Below are 18,789 nucleotides of genomic sequence, written 5' to 3'. Positions count from 1 at the left end.
ATGTTGAGCAGTTGTTTCGCCATAAATGCTAAGTGATGCCACTCTATATCTGTGTCGGCACTGATCAGATGCGAGCAACGCTTTGTATTTGCACCTGTATCTATGTCGATGCTAATACAGATATTGAACGACCATTTTTTCATTCTTTCTCTTCTTCTTTTTGCCTCACATCTTATAATCACTCTCCTTTTTTTTCTCTCCCCTTCCCTTTCTTCGATCCCTCATCCTTCTTCCCCCTTTCGTCATTCTACATCTGCATAAGCATCGATGCAGATATTGAGCGACTATTTCACCACAGATGCAAAGCGGTGCCGATGTAGATATCGAGTGACAACGAGGTAGATGCAAAGTGTCGACATCTGCACCGTCATCTTCCTTTTTATCTTTTAACTCATTTTTTATCGTTGCTCTTCCTCCTCTTCTCCCGTAAGGAGTTATAAAAATTACTTTTCTATCCAATATTTTCATACCATTTTTGTACATGTTGTCACGCATCTTCTATCAGTAAAACCAATGACATTCGAGTAAATATAATTAATTATTTTTCTTTCATAATTATAAAATATTTAATATAAATATTTTAATTCTAAAGATCCGGATGTTAAACGAGGATAATATGTAATAAGCACTGGATTCGGGATACATGCACAACAACGAAATAGAGGTCGCGATCCGGAGGGTCTTCAGGGGTGGATGCGGCCTTCTGATCTCTTTCCAACTTCCTTGCCGCTGCTCTTTAAAGATGGCGATTTTATTACCCTCTCAGCAAGCATCGGTTCATTCATTGCCAAGAAAGGGAGAAGAGAGTAGCGAGCAGCGGAGGAATATTATAGCCTACAGGCTGCTGCTTACTACGCCTAGGAAGATGCAGGCGCCAAAGAAGCCAGGAGAGGTTATGATAGGCTGACTGTTCTTTGATTTGTCATGTTTGTTTTCTTGAATTGTTTCTTGCGTTGCGTTTCAAACCGCTTCCGCTTGCAGGTCTTCTGGCCCAAGACAGTTCTCAAGAAATGGCTAAATCTCAGAACCAATGACTCCGAGTTCAGCGCCGACGAAGGCAGCAACGATAGCGGTCTTGAAGAAGATGATGGAGAGTGCGGTGGTTGTGAGGCGAACGAGGGGAAGAGAGCGAGACGGTTTCAGACTGAGGCAAACGGTACGTTTTGTGGATCTTTTAGCTCCTCTTCCACTTCATGAGCGAAGGGTGCACAGTTTTTGGTCTGGTAAGCAGTGAACAAGATGGCCAGTCTTTGGTAATTTTCTGTCTTTCTTTCTTTCTTATCTTCACCGATAGAGACAGAACAAACAGTGAGTTATTTACGCGGTAAAAGTTGGGAACAGTTTCGCCATTTTTGAAGCACCACCACTCACCGTCCTACCGACGCCACTGAACAAAAGTCCTTTGCCTCGCTCGTGCCCCTAATGCCTTGGTGGTGCTACAAAAGCTGCCACTTTTTGTTCCTTTTCCTGCCCTCAAAATCTGACTAATCATATTTTACCAGCTAGATAGTTATAATTGATGTTTCGATCCTTACTCTTTAAAATTTTAAATTAATATTTTTATAATTATAAAAGTAAAATATTTAAATCTATTTATCCTAACGATATCAGTTTTATCAACGAAAACATAAAAACAAAAGATAAAAAGATAATTTTAATATTTAGTGACAGACGATGTCGATAGTGACGGACGGTAACATCACTAGCGTTGACGTTGATGTAGTTGCCTAGCCACCTCCAACAATGATAATGTCCATTCTTATTGTGATGCCACCCACCTCTATGAGGAGCATGTTACCGACCTCATCGTCACCCGCCTAACACCGCTCTACATCTATATCAACACTAACATAGTTGTTGAGCAAATGGTGGTGATTGTCGCAGCATCTACAACGAAGATGGTGGTCATCTTGCCACTGACCCATTAGGTGGATCCCAATCTCAGCCCAAAGCTAGGGTTGTTAGAGCTCCTATCACTCTCTCATTATCATGTTAATTCCAATACCATCTCTTATTGAGCGACTCTTTTGTCACTTTGCATTTATATTGACATCGACATAGTTATCAAACAACGAAAGGGTCACTCGACATTTGCGTTAGCGTTGATGCAGATATAGAGTGACGTGAGGCAGGCGATAATGAGGTTAGTGGCATGCTCTTCATGGAAGCAAGTGGCATCATAGTGAGAGCAAACCTTATCATCATCGAAGGTGGCCAGGCTACTACGTCGGTATCGACACCAACGATGATGCCATCTGTTACCACTAATGTTATCCATCACTGAATGTTAAAATTATCATTTATCCGTTTTTATGTTTACGTCAATAAAACTAATATCGTTAGGATAAATAAATCGAGATGTTTAACTTTTGTAACTACAACGATGCCAATGTAACTTTTTAAAATATAGGGATGAAGATGTTAAAGATAATTAACAATAAGAGTAATCTATAATTAGCCCCACCAAATCTTCGAGGAGCTCATCAAGCATAGGTGTACTTGAACTTATGTTATCACTCATTCAGTATTACTTTCACGTTATTACTAATAGAAGGAGAAAATAAGTGTTAGTTAAGTGTTCCTTAGCCTGACCTAACCATCCAAGGTTTATCTTAGTGGTTGAGACTCATAAAGAGACATTCCAATCCAAAACGGCCTAATCTAAACTTTGTCTCACGTTTCTCTTTGCAATGAATCGAAAACTATGATGACCTTTCAAATGAAACTTCCCACTTTGAAGATTGGTGTAGAGTTGATGATTTGTTATATTATTCCATCAATTTTTTCTTAAAGAAAACTTCCAAATAAGCCCTTCAAGCATAATCAATTCAACCCAAAACTCTAATCTTATTAGGTTGCAAGTCAAAATATAACTATATTCTAATTAGTTAATCTTTTTTCATCTCATACACTTGAATATTTTTAATAATATAAATATAATAAAAAAAAAGATTGATATGAAGAAGAGACGAAAATGATAAAGAATCTTTCAAAGATCATGGAATCATTTTTAAGTAACAATGTGAAGACGAAAGTAAGTACAAAAAAAGAAGTGGATTGATATTTGAGAATACTTGTTGCCATCACACCTCCGCTCTATCCGCCATGATTGTCGTGTTATCTCCTTATGTTCTCTACGCATCAGCTCCATACTGTTTAACGTGATATCCCTCGCGTACTTCCTCTCTCCCGTGGGTAACTTAATGGCCTCCTGCTGCAGATGACAACCTCGAGAGCATCCCGTACAAGTTGAAGAGGAGGAACTCGGAGACCCTTCGCGCACAGTATATTAACACCAAGGAACTCAGGCAAGTGTCTACTTGGTTATGTCATTTTTGGCAAACACTAGATTGGTCCTCGTTCTCGAGCATATTAGAGTTCCGTTCTCCTACGAGAGATTTGAAGCTTTTTGGGTTTTGGCTCGTCAGGGTCTGCATCGGGACATGGAATGTCGGGGGCCAATTTCCACCGGAGAACCTGGACGTATCAGAGTGGGTAGATATGGAGGAGCCTGCTGATATCTACGCACTCGGGTAAACCAGAACTTGTAGCTTAAATCAACCAAGCAGCAATTGATCTTAGTCTGCATATGTTACACTTGCCGGTGCAAGTCTTGACAACGTGATATTTCATGCCATTTTGCTTAGAATTAATTACATCAGCTGCACTAGTGATTATGCTTACGAGTTGTTTGAATCTTGTCGTGTATTATCGACTCCTTTTTTGTTTGTGTGTGTGCCTTTTGATGCTAAATCCCTGATCTCGATTTACATGTGTTTCTTAGACACGAATGTGGTGATCTTGATGTGAGATTTCTGATGCAGTATACAAGAAATTGTCCCCTTAAATGCGGGCAATATCTTTGGCGCCGAGGACAGTCGCCCAGTTACAAAATGGGAAGATCTCATTCGTGACACACTAAATAGGATTCGGCCCATCAAACCGAAGTACAAATGTTACAGCGATCCTCCTTCTCCATCCCGGTTCGAGACATCAGCAGATGCTACCATCACCATGGACGAACTGCTCTCTGAGACTGACAGTGACGACGATGAAGAACAACTTTTCAGTCATACTGGCAGCAACGTCGAGAACCCTACGAGTGCTGATGAATCGAAAAGCTCTCTGGATTCTAATTCTGATCATGCTGAATCAGACCCACCACAGGAACTTGATCCGACTAAGCCACCCACCACGAAGAGATTACAAAGGCTGAATCACTTCACTTTGTTAGATTATGATGTGAACTCAGCAGCAACAACAACAACAACGACCCAGCAAAAGAAGCTGCTGAAGACTCTCAGCACCGCAGAGAGGATTGGGTTGATCTGGCCAGAACAGCAATTAGACTTGTTACCCAAGCATGCCTTAAACAAGTCATGTTCCTTTAGGTCAAATAAGTCTTTCAGAACTCACAATCCATTCAATCCGGTGCATGGTGAGCTCAAGAAGTCATCAGAGATTGGTTTGGTTCCTGAGCTTGACCTGAACGTTGTCAGGTGTAGAAAGAAAAGACTGGCTTTTGTGAGGATAATAAGCAAACAAATGGTCGGAATCTACCTCTCATTATGGGTCCGCCGCAGCCTGAGGAAGCACATCCGCAACTTGAAGGTGTCTACTGTCGGTGTGGGTGTAATGGGTTACATCGGCAACAAAGTAAGTTTCCTCTCCTATCTTGACTGAGTTGAGATTAGAATAAGTTCCTTCTGTAGAATTTTTGTGTACTTCGATTCAGCATAGACAAATTTTAAATATTATTTTTTTATAAAAGGAAAGTAATTTCATTAGATGTCAAACTGTTCTGGAAACAAAAGTTAGAGGCTGTAATTGTCTAACAAAATCACCTTCCCAGAAGGCTACATGGTTAGTCACCATGCCCCAATTAGCTACCCTATATGTCGAATCATTAAGATTTCAGTGTATAGGTTGAAACTCGATAATATTGACCTCCTTCACCAACTTTACCATGTCACTGAATAGGTTCCAAAGGTAGAAGAAGAAGACACATGTCTATGATAATAGATAGAATTGTGCTATCACACTATCTGACCCGATCAATTGGGCTTTACTGCATATGAGGTGTAGCCAAATGATGGTCACGCTAATGATAAATTATGTAAGTTCTGATTCCATCCATAGGTAGTTTTTTTTTCTTCGCGACCCTTATTATGCTTTATTACTATGTCGATTCTAATATCAAAATATTATAATCTGAGGCTAACTAGCTTATCAACTTTATTGAACCTAAATCACTTATCAAAATATTTTGGATGATAGTAATAATAATATATTCATTAGAATCTTACGAGTCAATGTTAGTTTTATCCATTTTCGATGTAGGACTAATCATTATAAGTTACGATAATGATAATCATTTTTGTTAATCCATGTTTAGCATACGATAATAGTTATTATTGTCCTAAACTAAATATTGTTGCTGATGTTTATTACCTGTATGGAGTTATCGTCAATAATCATGCAAGTGAGTTTGAGACATGTACTGTATCCTGAACACAGATCGTCACTATGACATTCATGTAATGAGCTGGATAAATAATTGCGTGCTGCGGCAGCATATATACAATCTGTTGATTACTTCGAATATGATGCAGGGCTCCATATCAGTCAGCATGTCAGTCTATCAAACGCTCTTTTGCTTCATATGTAGCCACCTATCGTCAGGTCAACAAAGTGGGGACGAACTCCGAAGGAATGCAGATGTGCAAGAAATCCATCGCAGAACCCAGTTTAGCAAGGTTGCTCGTATGGGAATGCCCCAAACAATCCATGACCATGAGTGAGTTGAAACTCTCTTATCTTTCTCCGATTTGATCTTTGATCTGATACTGTTTCTCAACTCCGAGATCTTATTTTCACAGAAGAATTTTCTGGCTGGGAGATCTAAACTACCGCATCGACTTGTCATTTGAGAGAACACACGAACTTATTGCCAGCGAAAATTGGAGTATGTTGGAAGGAAGGGACCAGGTAGTGGAACATTGGATAACGGAACCCATTGTTCTTGTCTTTGCTGTCTACTATGATTTCTCTGGTTGGAAAGGGCAATTCCAAACCCCAGATGACGACGCTGTACGTGTTTTGACAATGTGCAGCATGCATTTCTTACATGATAAGTGCAGAACTCTTTGCATAGTACATGAAATGACTTCTGCCGATACCCTATTCCGTGGCAGCTGAAGCGGGAGCTGAAGAAAGGACGCGCTTTTGATGGGTGGTCAGAGGGTGCAATAGACTTTCCAGCAACCTACAAGTACGAGTTCAACTCCACAACCTACGTCGGACACGACCACAGGGGAGGAAGGAGAAATCCAGCTTGGTATGTATGAGCTTATAATTCTCATCGGTGACGACATGCCTGTACGCATGAGTCTTTTATTTCAGCTTCTACTTGTTTTCGGTGATGGGTGGTATGGATGAGAGTTGTGACTAAGTACCGTTGCCACCTCAGGTGCGACCGCATTCTTTCGTTCGGAAAGGGTGTGAGGCTTCTGAGCTACAGAAGATCCGAACTGAAGCTTTCAGATCACCGTCCTGTCACCGCCATTTTCATGGCTGAGGTTGAGGTATTCTGTCACAGAAAACTGCAGAAGGCTCTGAGTCTAACAGATGCAGAGGTAGAAGATGGACAAACGTTGCCGGATTTGGATTTCAATCATGAGACGGGCCATCCAGTCCCAGGGGAAGTGAGTTGTGTATTCTACCATAACAAGCATTCTTTCATTTAGTTACTGTCACCCCTTATTTTAGCTAAACCAATAAAACACCACAAAGAACGCATGGTGAAGCATGATCTAGTTAATTTAATGAGCCTGGAATTATAAATGGATAATTTTTTTTTAACCGTTTATTCAGGATGTCATATAGAATGTCGATAGAAATAAAAAAAAAAATTAACTAATTCAAATATTGAATTTATCTTGTCGAGTGTGTCGCGTGTGTCCGCGACGTAATCTTACACAAACGCGAAATAGGACCTCGATTGTCTCCGGATCAATATTCATATCAAACAACTAATATCTAAATTAATACTTGATTATCATGTTCAAAAACTTATATTTAATAATAGTCCAAGAAAACTTCAAATATTTCTGGATCAATACTTGGAGAATAAACTTATGCAAGGAATGCAACAATCTCTGATGGTCATCGACTCCAGTACTTATGCAAAGAATGCAACAATCCTTTCATACACGAGGCTGCGTTGACACTGCCCTTGAGCGACGATCACAGATCCTGTCTTCCAAGATTACAGTATCATGTTACAACGTTCTTGTCAGAGTCATGCAAATTGAACAAAAGTTAATTTCTCGTCTCTGTTGACATTATAATGCCTCATTCTTATATATTGGAATCTTCCTTCCTCCACATCAAGATGGGTTAGGACAAACGTTGATCCTTATTACATATTCGTGAAGAATTCATAGCAATATCCTCCCAGTAAAAAGAAATTAATGACAATTCTGTTCTTCCAGTACAAATAATGACACAAACGATATTAGGAACTCAGGTATCAAACACTGGATTCCTCGGCTGCACCCAGAATCAGCTTTTATCGTGCACAATGTTCTTGGATAAAGCTATATTGCATTGTGCATCACAAAATTGCATGATACAACGGTTTCATATACAGCAAATTTGCTTTACATCAGAAGCAGACCATCAGCAACCCCAATAGTATCTTCTGATTTTAAAAATATATATATATGTTCCACATTGACCACTTACAATGCTCATATATCTTTGCCAAAAGAATACCAATCACTCAATAAGCATTTACATTCGAAAAACAAGGTCAAAAAAATAACCTCTACTTGCTCTTCAGACCACCAGAGTAATGAGCACTCAAATCTAATGCCAGCGCATGTCAACACAACCGTTCGGCCATGATGCCCAATCTCGAGAAGAATATCCACGAAAATCTCATGTGAAAGAATTCTACATAAGGGGTAAGTAAGCCCCGCCATGACCCCTCCTCAAGATAAGGGGCCCAGCATTCTCTGGAACCTTATCCATCACCTTCATGCATGCATTAGTCACATCCAGAAATCCTGTTGCTGTCGTTGCCAACTGCATCCTCAGTCTCAGGTCTCTTGTCCTCTTCAGCAGGGTTCTGAATGACCTGCCTAAATGCTTAATCCACTCAGCAGGCAGCCCTCCTGGAGAGAGCCACACAGAAAAATGAGATTGATCCCCTCTGGCTGCAACCTCACTCCGGTAGTACCTTGCCAGCTCTAGAAGCATCGTTGGCTGTAATGGAAGCACTGCTACAAACTCCGCCACAAACTGTTCAATTAGGTCAGGTTTCAACATCTGGTTCCATAGTACTGGAGCCCACTCACTGGGCTGGTTTAGTTTGTATGCTTCTGCCACAATTAGGGCCTCCTGAAAACGAGACTGCTCTACAAGCACCCTACGAGCCTTGGTTTCTGGGAGTGCAATCCAGTTGATGTCAGGGATCCTGATCTGAAGGGAGAGGAGGGAAGCTTGGGCGCAAGCATTATGAGTTTTCTGCCCTGCATCAATACCGGAAAGGACTTCAGCAGCCTCGATATAATGGCACATGGCATCAAGCAGGTATTCAGTTCGAAGATCCTTGTCACGACAAGAGAGCCACTGCTGCATGTACTGCAAGGATCGAGACTCAAGAAGCGAAGCTGTCTCATGCTTCATGTCAAAATGGTTATAGACCTGTATGAGAAAAGGAGAAAATTACTGGAAACATTCTCTATATTTCCGCTCTGCACACTTCCACAAAACAGTTAAGAAAAGCTTATTTTAAATGGCTAAGATGCAACATGTAGTATTCAGAAGTGTAAAGCCACACCAGTTGAAGGTTGGTGCAAATGGCTACCGACAAACCTAATAAAAAAAAATAATCAGATAATCCTTGTAATTTATAGTTATAATAACCTGAAATGTTTCAACCAAGATTTACAATAACATCCAATTGTTTGGTTCAAGGGATATTTACTGATCCAACTGATTAACACGTGGACTAAGGTAAACTGGATGGTTCCGCTATAAGATTTCGACCATCTGGGACAGGGCTTCTGTCGCCCGATATGGCTTGTACAGGGCAGTAAACTTTTTTTTTATTTTTAGCCCTTCTTCTGGATTCTTTTTTGAAACTCAGTACGTACAGGCAATACCAACATATGCCAGTACGAATCCAGTACCCAAAACGAAAATAGTTGGCTTCAACTTTTTTCAGCCACCTTCAATAGGTGTTTTTATGATCATGGACCATGTGAAAAATCATAATACGAGATCAAAGGCATTAAGAATAACATGCAACTGTATAGCATACCAGTATTGTTTCTATCCATAAAAATATGACAAGCATTATATTGATAAAATTTCTTTTATAATGAAAACACATCAGAAACAAATAATATAAAGTGACAAATTTGTTGTGCCCGGATTTGTTTCATAGAAATAATTACCAGATCCACCAATCCTCGACAAATCATATTATCAAGGATAAATCATAAAAGAGCCATGATTCAATTACTTCTGGAGAAACATAAAATCACTGATAAAGAGGGACTCATACTAACCATGGCAAATGCATCAAGGTCATGCGGATTAAATAGCTTTAGTGATGTAAGAACAGCCATTCTGAATCCTCTGACTGCGGCAGCTGTGCCAGTGGCCATTTCTGCAGTAGAATACTTCTGAAGTAGCAGAACAAGCTGGCCATTCTCTATGAGGATGTTTAAAATGAAATTCAAGGCATGGAAATTGCTGACTCCAGTAACAAGGCGAGCCAAACAAGAAAAATCTCCCTCCAAGACATATGATTCAACTCTATTTGCAGCAAGGGTCACAAGAACATCAACTCCATCTAGGCAGGCAGAAGACTTGTAGAAGTGATGTGAAAGTATAAGGAGTTCAACCTGCAAAACCATTTCAGTTTTCTTTTTGAGAAAAAAGGTTAAAATGTAACGAGTAATTTACCAATGAACATGTTGAACAGTAAAAGAAACAGTTAATTGAAGATATTTGTAAGTAGGTATCATAGAGCATCATACTATCCATCCTAAAATGAGGTGAAACTCGCAAGGGGCCCTTGCTCATCCTGATAAACTTCTGAGAAACAGATTCCTTGCCTCATGAAATGTAATGAGAAACAAACATTACAGGACATCTAAATCAACTTTGTTGGAAAATATCAGTAGGGTTTGGCTGCATATCACCTAGATTTTAAAATATACTCATATGTTTCTAATTGTCAGATATTTTTAAAAAGTCAAAATTTCAGCAATACATAAAATCAATGCTGTGCATAAGGTTTCATTCGGACAAGATATAAATACTCAAAAAATAAAATAAAATAAAATAAAATAAAAAATTTCAAATTAGATTTTAAATCTTCAGCTACAAAATATTTATAAAAAATCTATTTATATCAAACACCACCTATGACAATAAGAAAAGGGTGTACCCAATTGACAAGGCTCCTGCCAATGTGAGGTCTGAGGAGAATCAATGTACGCAGCCTTACCTATGACAATATAATTTTATTTTGACTTGATGATAACAGGTATACTGTATAAGCCATCCCCAGAATTTACCTAGAAAGAGATTTAATACTAATGTGCAGCCTTTGACATAGGTAGTTTCACCATCTAACAGTCTGCAATGTCTTGTATCTTGTCCATCTTTTGCTGTCTTAAATATTTTAACCCTATACGTGCAAGATATCAATATTTTAGAGATATTAGCTTCATTGACATGTATATCCATGCAACAGATATATAACATCTATGTAGACCTATCTCAACTTTTGAAATTCAACATGTCAGGTAGCTCGTTCTGCGTCACTGTGATAACCACATCCCTGTTGACCATATACATACTGATATAATCTATCATTTAGCATCAATATATGTGGTATATGTTATGATCTGCAAGCAATGTATACACTAAATGATACCTGCTTTCTGTGAAAGGCAACTGTCATACAGATCTCTAGTTTGTGTGACTGTTATTTGAAGATATGCATAACTACTTCAGAAACATATAAGAAACTATTTTCCATCAGTGATGAGTAGTAAAGGTCAAATAAGGCCTGTAGCAAGCTTAGCATTCACAAAACTCCACAAAGAATGAACCCAAACATGAGAAGAATGCATAGAAGGTGGTGTATCTGGTTTGTGATCACATTGAATCAAGAATGCAATACCTCACAAGCATGTGGTATTTCTTGTCCTGTCATTACTAGACGCATGAGTGCATGGCCAATTTCTGGTTCTGAAGGACAAAGTTGTGCCCACTTCAAAAAATCAGCAAATCTCCACAAAAGAGGTGCAGGGCCTTCTTCCTTTTGAGAATCCATGTACCCACCACGATGTGCAGCCAATAGCCCCTGTGTCCAAAAATTAATTTTAAGAAAGATGTCACGATAAAAGTAAAGCATCAATGTTCATATCTGTCAAAACAGAAAGCATGCCTTTAGAAAAGATTCAGCAAGAATACGCGCAATACTGGGTGCAGGAATTGTGTGAGTCTGCACCAAGAGTTTGGCTTCCTCAAGAGAATCTTGTGCTTTGAGGGAAAGCAATTGCAGCAAATCGATAGGTTTTTTGTCAAATGCTTCAGAAAAAGGGATGCCTAATACTTTTGCAGATTTGACAACAGCAATTATTCTCCGGCACAACCCACGCCCAGAACCTTCATTGCACTTCATAGCTAAGAACTCCAAAGCCTGTAATTTAATAACAAAAATGATAAGAAATATCTAACACGACAACTGTATATCAAATCTAAGATTGAACCATTCTTGTTCTCTTAAGCCAGTAACAGCTATGCAATTTAAACAAATGACAATCAGATCGGTGCCATTATCAAACCTGTAATGGTTCAATTATGTGATCGCTGATTGACACTCCAGCTGAAACAATAACTGCAAGGATCTCTGGATCAATAATTGTATCACTAAGCTCTCCATTGTTATTGGAAGATGATAAGATAGCAACCTTCAGAGCACAATCAACAAGGGCAAGTTCCACTGGCACATGTGATGGAGACAGTTTCTGTTGAAGCTGTTTAGTAGCTGTTATCTGTCCAAACTCCAATAAAGAAAGAACAGCCTTCTCCACTTCTGCAGGTTGTACTCTTTTTTCCCATGCTGAAATAGATGTTTCTATATTCATGCTTTCTTCTTGTGATAGCATAGATTTAGACAGTTCGCCATTGTTCTTAGGCTGATAAGAAGAGTCAGAGTAATCATCAGAATCATTATTACTTTCCAGATTATCTATCACAGACCGTCTTAATGGAAGGTTAATTTTGGTCCTTCTCTTCATCCTTGCACTGCTCACTGCAGCTGCTATACTGTTAGATTCTGAGGTATGTGAATTTCGGTTATTTAGGAAGGTAATTTCCCTTGTACCATTTCTATCACTAACTTTCGTCAACATTGCATTTATATGATTATCCATTTTCGTAATGATACTTGCAGTCTGTTCTATAATGCTGGTAGAACTTCCACCCACCAGATTCTGAACAGAGCTGAGTGATGTAAAGTCACGTTCAGCCTTAAACTGAGCTTCTGATTCTACAGCTAAGAGCCACACTCTAGTTTCGATCTCTCGTAGAATATGCAAAGGATAAACCCTGTGCAGAAGCACAAAAACTTAACCAAGAAAAAAGCAAATGGACTGCTGTCATATATACTTATAAAAAATAACTTACGGTGGAGAATGTGTAATTGTTCCACTTAGCCACTGCAGTGAAAGTAGAAGCATCTCATGTAGTTCTCTTGCTGGAATTTCTTTCTCAACAGCTTCCGCATGTTTAAGGAAAAACAATCCTGCCTGAAAAGAAACCCCATTAAATATCACCAAGGATGAGCATAAAATGATTTCAGTGAGTGCATTTTCAAACATGTCCACTAATTTACAAAAGGCCGACCTGCAAAGGTGGAAACGAAAATCTCAGGAAAAGTGTCTGACAATGGTTCCATAGAGCAGCTCTTTCCTCTGGAACATCCCATAGGAACTCCTTCCACTCTGCCACCATTGCTTCAGCCTGCAAAAGTTGAACTCCAATATGAAAAACATTATATATAGTGCATCAGAGCAAGTTCAATCTCAGTAATCTGGAAAAGAAACTAAAGAATCAAAATGAATTTATATAAACACTTGGTTTGGCCTATAAATAGCCCAAATAAAGCCTATATCAAGTCCAATAGCCATTCGACTAAAATAACAACTACATTAATTAGATTCAAAATATGACAGCATTACTCTTACAATATGAAGATGATACAAATAAATAATTATATAGCAAGGCCATACTATGATGGTTGCTCAATTATGAGGAACTTATTGGAGTGAAGCAAACACTTTAAAATGTCAAAACTAAACAAAGGTTGCAGTGTTTCAGGTGCATCAGAACTGCCCACCTGACAATATAGAGATCTAATGGAAACAGCAATCTGTAGTGACGTACTAAGATTCTAAATCTCGTAAAACATAATAGAGCACAGATGATAAATTCAGTTAGAAAAAGAAGGAAACTGTTAATATATTGAATGATAGTCAGTTAATAGGTGTTAAGAGTAAGAAAGCTTTATATACCAGTCCAACCCATCATCAACTACTTCTGTGGGACTATTCATTGGGCATGACATGACTTTTTTGTCACAATGATAAATGGGATGTGCTGATGGCATTAAGCATATAACTGATGACTGATGTGGGTATCGGTAGTGACAATCCAACAATTGGTTAGCGTAAACGCCTTGATCCCTGGAACTATGGTCAACACTCAAGCAGTACTACTTGATGATAAGGATTTTCACAAAATTTTGGCATGTTATAGATACTGAACAATGTCCGAAAAGGAACTTCACCGATAACTGTAAGTTTCAGGCACATCTCAGATGTCAACACATTTGATTTAACTACAAATCAAATCATTTCCAGAATTATCATGCCCATCGAAATAACTAAATAAGAAGTACCTGTGCTTCAGTAACATGGTGACTGGCAGACTTCCAAGATGCACCACTTGATTCTAGCTGCCTAGCCCAATTTCGTGCTTGTTCCCAACAACCATTATTCTCCAATGCTGTTAAAAGAGATCCATCATCAAGGATCTCATCCCCTAAGTATACATCATCATCCTTGCGAAGAGAGGGTTCAGCTAAATTTATTTTCCAATAGAGTCTACGAAAGTATGCTGAAGCAGAACCTCCATCGGCAAAATCAGCTCCCGCAAGAAGTTTCAATAAACATCTTTTCTCATAAGCAGACGGACATCTTGCCAACACTGCATCTGCAGCTTTTACAGATATGGAACTAATCCATGATGCTTTAACCACACCATCTCTTGCCATGTTCAGCATATGAAATGGTTCTTCCTTCATTCTAGTGGAAAATGATGCCAGATGCGCTGAAGCTTCAGAAAGTCGCATTTGAGAAAATGCCTGACAATTATCATTACAAAGAACCATGGAAAAAAATAGTTTACTTAAACTGTGCATACAGTTATTGCAATGATTAAAAACACCAAATTGGACTAAAGTTGACTGTAATCTAATGGTAAGATTTTATGATACCCATATACCTGAAGGGATCGTATGAAGGGAAGAAGAGCACATGAAGGTAGAAATATGTCAAATGCTCTTAGCAAAGGAAGAAATAGATGCTGTTCACAAAGAACAGCTACCATATTTGAAAGAGAAGCAAGCACTTCATCAGGACCATTGGGAACTTTTGGCTGTTCAAGAGCCATTTTTTTCATTTCTTCCTTGGAAATTTCTTCAGAGACAAAAGCCACAGAAGAGCTTGTTGTAATAGTAATGTCAGATGATGCACCCATCAAGGAGTTCACTGACATGGTTTCCACTCGACATCTTCTTTTTGCATTCCCCCTATTATAATGGAATGCAAAGTTTCTGCTTCCATTTGGTAAGGAATTTGTAGACTTAACAGCAGCTCCAACACCTGCTACGATTTTTGAATAAACATCGTCCATCTTGATGCATGAAGTCTCTCTAAAAAAGAATTAATGGCAGCTAATGAGCATATATTGAAGAAAATTGGAAATTTATTTGATCATGAAAATGGTTGTATCAGTGATGAACCTCTATTATTAAAAAATCATGATAATAAAATAAAGCCATCGCGACCTGCTCGAAGAAACATCATTACCTCACAGCTGTAATCTCAAGCCAAACTGTTAGGCATGAAAGTGGAGACACATCAGAGAAACATGAAGCAATTATTGCCAACAGAGACCAATGTAAGTCTTTTGCTTTTGATAGAAGGGCCTCCCCAGGATTTTTTTGCTTCTCACAGTCGGCAAGAATAACAAAAAGTTCTATAGGAACTGCAGTGTTATTATCAGAAATGAAAGAATTGCCCCTACTACTTCCCGGAGTTGCAGTTGTTGAAGAGTTGGTTTTAGTTCTTGTTGATTGGATGCTTTTTAGAACTGTTAATATGTGAGTCTTCAGTCGTGAATCATTGAAGTCGGCTGCCTGAGAAATGTAAAAGTTACAAGATCAGAAGAAAGAAGGATAAATACCCATGGTCACTTTACATGAACATCTTTAATAATTAGCGTAAATTATGTACGAAAATAAATTGAACTTACAGCCTGAATGATCACATCCATAGCAAATCCCCCCAACTGAGCTTCTGTTAGGAAACCAACCTACGAAAAATGCAATGGCATTGGATTTTTATGATTCGAAGATCCACAATTTCATACCAACAGTCCAAAAAGATAAAGAAAAGAAAAATAGAGTACCCAATCATTGTCTTTAGCCAGTAAAGAAATATATCGGGTGCTCAGTGGAAGATGATGCATCTGACAGAACCTTGTAACTAGGCTCCACTGCTGACTGGATTCCTTTTGCCTAGACCGGAACTCAAGCCCATCACCACTGCCACTTAGTAGCCATGAGCCACATGTACTTCCTTCAGTTGATAATGGCAGGCTTGCCTTTTCGAGATGGTGTAACACAGTCATAAGGGCTAGAGATGGTTTATCTTTGAAATCACTAAAAGGAACATCGCTTTTCTTAGTAATATTGAGATGATCATGGTGTATATAATCATCGGCTAATGCTCGAGCTAGAGAAACAGTAAAATGACCTCCATGAGATACTGCATAAAATGCTGAACTCTTTGGCGACACATGATCATAACGTGCATTCTGCTCAACTGAGTTGTTATAATAAGAAGAAATTTGCCTTAATGCAGCAATATCCACACGAAGTATGCTGGCAGATAGGCCACATAACTCTAAGAAGAAACAGCAAGAAGAAACCAAAACATGATCTTCAAAGTTCATTATAGCTAGTGGGGGAACCTGAAAATGATAAACATTGAGATCTTCATGATATTAATATATTAAGCCAGAAAACAATCAGAAATGGAGGATAATTAAATTTTCAATTGCATGTCTAGTAATAATGGTACATCCATGATACTTTTGGAGGATATTTTTCACCCTTCATGAGGCTGAGCTAGATGATAAAACACATTGATAACATTATCAAAAGCTAAATGTATTTTCAACTATAGCTAACTCCTTGTATATGGTAAAATGTCAAATACGCAGAAAATGATCACTCTTAAGGTTAAGTTACAGAGTATTCTAATTAGTTTTCAATAAAGGTAAAGTAGAAAAGCATCCATACAGTTTTGAGGATTGAACTTTCGCCTTCAGTTAGAGATGAAAGAATTGCTTGCATGTCTGACTGTATATTAGGTTTTCCAGATATTTGTTGGCGTGGATTGGCTGATTTCAAATTTAGAGTTCTTGCTCCAAGAAGATGGTTGAAAGCTGCCAATGCTCGCCCACGATGCAGATGGTGCTCAACTCCAAAGCCCTTCTCCTGAAATACAAAAAAACAAAACAAAATCAAGATATATCTAGCCCTGATAGCTTGGAAAGAACTTTAAAGACCTAAGACAGTATGGCATTCAAATCGAATCTTAAGCATCATTCATAAGCATGGCTGTGTTTCTGTTGCCAAAGGCTGCTTCTGACTATATATGCTAGTTTATCTATGAAAAGACCCATCAGACATGCTATAAAGGCTGGAAAAAGAACATATACAAAGAAAACCACAGTTGTAATGAGAAAACTACAAATATTCTTTTAAGTTTTGGCTAAAAGACTAAAACAATACTTATTCTCATATGAGAGCACAGCACCTCAAATAGGTGCCACTGCATGGACCGAGGTATTTCTCGTCAAAGATCAATACCAATTCTGATGCAGATCAACAAGGTTAGGGTTTTTTCTTAACTTTTCCATTCTTTTTCTTTTGAAGCTGGAGGCATTCTGGCTCCACCAACTGTTCACAGAGGTATACAGCCATGTAACCTTCCAGCCACCAGTCAGCTTGGATGGTGGATCGGACAATAAATGCATTGCATAAAAGAGTTATTTATGGTATATCATTATAAATTACAGAATTGACCTTCATCTGAAACAGGCTCAGACAAACAGAATTCATTTAATGCTATGAGAATAAGCCTGATTTAACGTGCTAATATTTCGGCAGAACCAATTTTCCTGCATAGCATATAGATTACAACTACATCTTAGTAAAAACTGCAAAGCTACTCAGTAATACTAATTTGATATTTTGTTATTTATTTAACATACATTGTGACAGAAAGGTTGTTGCAGTTGCCCCATATTTTTATGGCAGGGTTCATCATTATATCAAAAATGAAGGTACCATCAGGAGTGATACCAGCCATTAGTTTCAAATTTTAATAATAACATTCAGTATGGATGGGTATTTACCAGTCATATAGCTCAATATTGATTCACAACCATTCATCTTTTTTCTTTTTTATTAAATGATACTATGTGGTTGCTAAAAATGGTACCAGACTATAATTTAAATCCTTCATCAACTACCTATTTTTGCCTGCAAGAACACATGAAATAAAGATATTTGATAACTACTACTACTCATCTATCTCTCTCATAAAAGACTAGTTTAACAAACAAATACATAAATTGCCTGTTGTTAACAAGAGACAAGTAAAAACTGCATTTCATTTACACCTACTAATGAGTCAACTGATTTATGAAGAATTAAAGTTCTCTTGTCTACAATTAAAATTTTAGTTAGAGTAGACTACCTTATAGGTGTCGGCAAAACGACCAACACCGATACTCTGATATGACAATTTTCTATAAGACAATATAGAATATGACAAGATATACAGTAAGAAAAAATTTAAATGAAACGTTTCCACTAGATCTTGACATACACCTAGGCTTCTATGTTAGAATGTTTGCCTCTACCATGCGCTTCTCTAGTCAAAAAGAAGAGAACAAGATTCTGGAAGGTATTAACTAGAAGTCTAAATTATGAAATAAAGCTAGAAGAGTGACATATAAAATAAGCTGACTTTATTGTGATAAAAAATAAAAAGATCAGCCAAGCTCTTGGAGGTTCCCAATTTTGTAATGTCTCATACATATAGAGCTACTACTACTAGTGTCCGAAATTTCAATCTAAGTTAGATTTTTAACTAGTCTAGATATCTAATATCTCTTAAATGAAAGATAATCAAGCAATCTCATGCTACAACATTGTGCCATAGTACCTATCACAACATGGCTCGATGAGACAATTCAGTCATTAACTTGTTAAATCCTGAACCACTAGCCCAAAATTTTAAGCCCAAATTGATGGTAGTAGTTCTATCTATCCCTCGTAAATTCATTCCAGTCTTATCCAACTTCCAACATAGGATTAAATTGGGATATTACAATCTTCCC

The 18,789-nt window shown here is 38.2% G+C and overlaps 2 protein-coding genes across 4 annotated transcripts in view; one reads left to right on the top strand and one right to left on the bottom strand.

The window, feature by feature from the left end:
- The first annotated feature begins 666 nt into the window (after window positions 1-666).
- LOC135617156 (type I inositol polyphosphate 5-phosphatase 1-like) lies at window positions 667-6,834 on the top strand. Its single transcript, XM_065117116.1, has 9 exons — window positions 667-892; window positions 982-1,156; window positions 3,221-3,308; window positions 3,429-3,533; window positions 3,825-4,656; window positions 5,613-5,797; window positions 5,880-5,988; window positions 6,195-6,337; window positions 6,470-6,834. The coding sequence occupies exons 1-9, from the start codon at window positions 743-745 to the stop codon at window positions 6,744-6,746; spliced, it is 2,064 nt and encodes a 687-aa protein (XP_064973188.1). The 5' UTR covers window positions 667-742; the 3' UTR covers window positions 6,747-6,834.
- Window positions 6,835-7,680: 846 nt separating this feature from the next.
- The window catches only part of LOC135617155 (uncharacterized), a 41,335-nt gene continuing 30,226 nt past the window's right edge, over window positions 7,681-18,789 (bottom strand). For all 3 annotated transcript variants that reach the window (XM_065117113.1, XM_065117114.1, XM_065117115.1), the window contains 13 exons: window positions 16,679-16,876; window positions 15,784-16,347; window positions 15,628-15,687; window positions 15,183-15,511; window positions 14,596-15,025; window positions 13,991-14,455; window positions 12,937-13,053; window positions 12,718-12,839; window positions 11,874-12,639; window positions 11,474-11,728; window positions 11,207-11,389; window positions 9,579-9,917; window positions 7,681-8,709 (listed from right to left, as the gene is read on the bottom strand). In XM_065117113.1, coding sequence (XP_064973185.1) covers window positions 7,957-8,709; window positions 9,579-9,917; window positions 11,207-11,389; window positions 11,474-11,728; window positions 11,874-12,639; window positions 12,718-12,839; window positions 12,937-13,053; window positions 13,991-14,455; window positions 14,596-15,025; window positions 15,183-15,511; window positions 15,628-15,687; window positions 15,784-16,347; window positions 16,679-16,876 — 4,581 coding nt within the window. In that variant the 3' untranslated portion in view covers window positions 7,681-7,956. The remainder of the gene's footprint in view (window positions 8,710-9,578; window positions 9,918-11,206; window positions 11,390-11,473; window positions 11,729-11,873; window positions 12,640-12,717; window positions 12,840-12,936; window positions 13,054-13,990; window positions 14,456-14,595; window positions 15,026-15,182; window positions 15,512-15,627; window positions 15,688-15,783; window positions 16,348-16,678; window positions 16,877-18,789) is intronic.

Source organism: Musa acuminata, chromosome BXJ2-7, assembly GCF_036884655.1.
Source record: "Musa acuminata AAA Group cultivar baxijiao chromosome BXJ2-7, Cavendish_Baxijiao_AAA, whole genome shotgun sequence".
Classification (NCBI taxonomy): domain Eukaryota; kingdom Viridiplantae; phylum Streptophyta; class Magnoliopsida; order Zingiberales; family Musaceae; genus Musa; species Musa acuminata.
The sequence above is the reverse complement of the archived record's forward strand: the minus strand, read 5'-3'. Positions and strand labels throughout refer to the sequence as shown.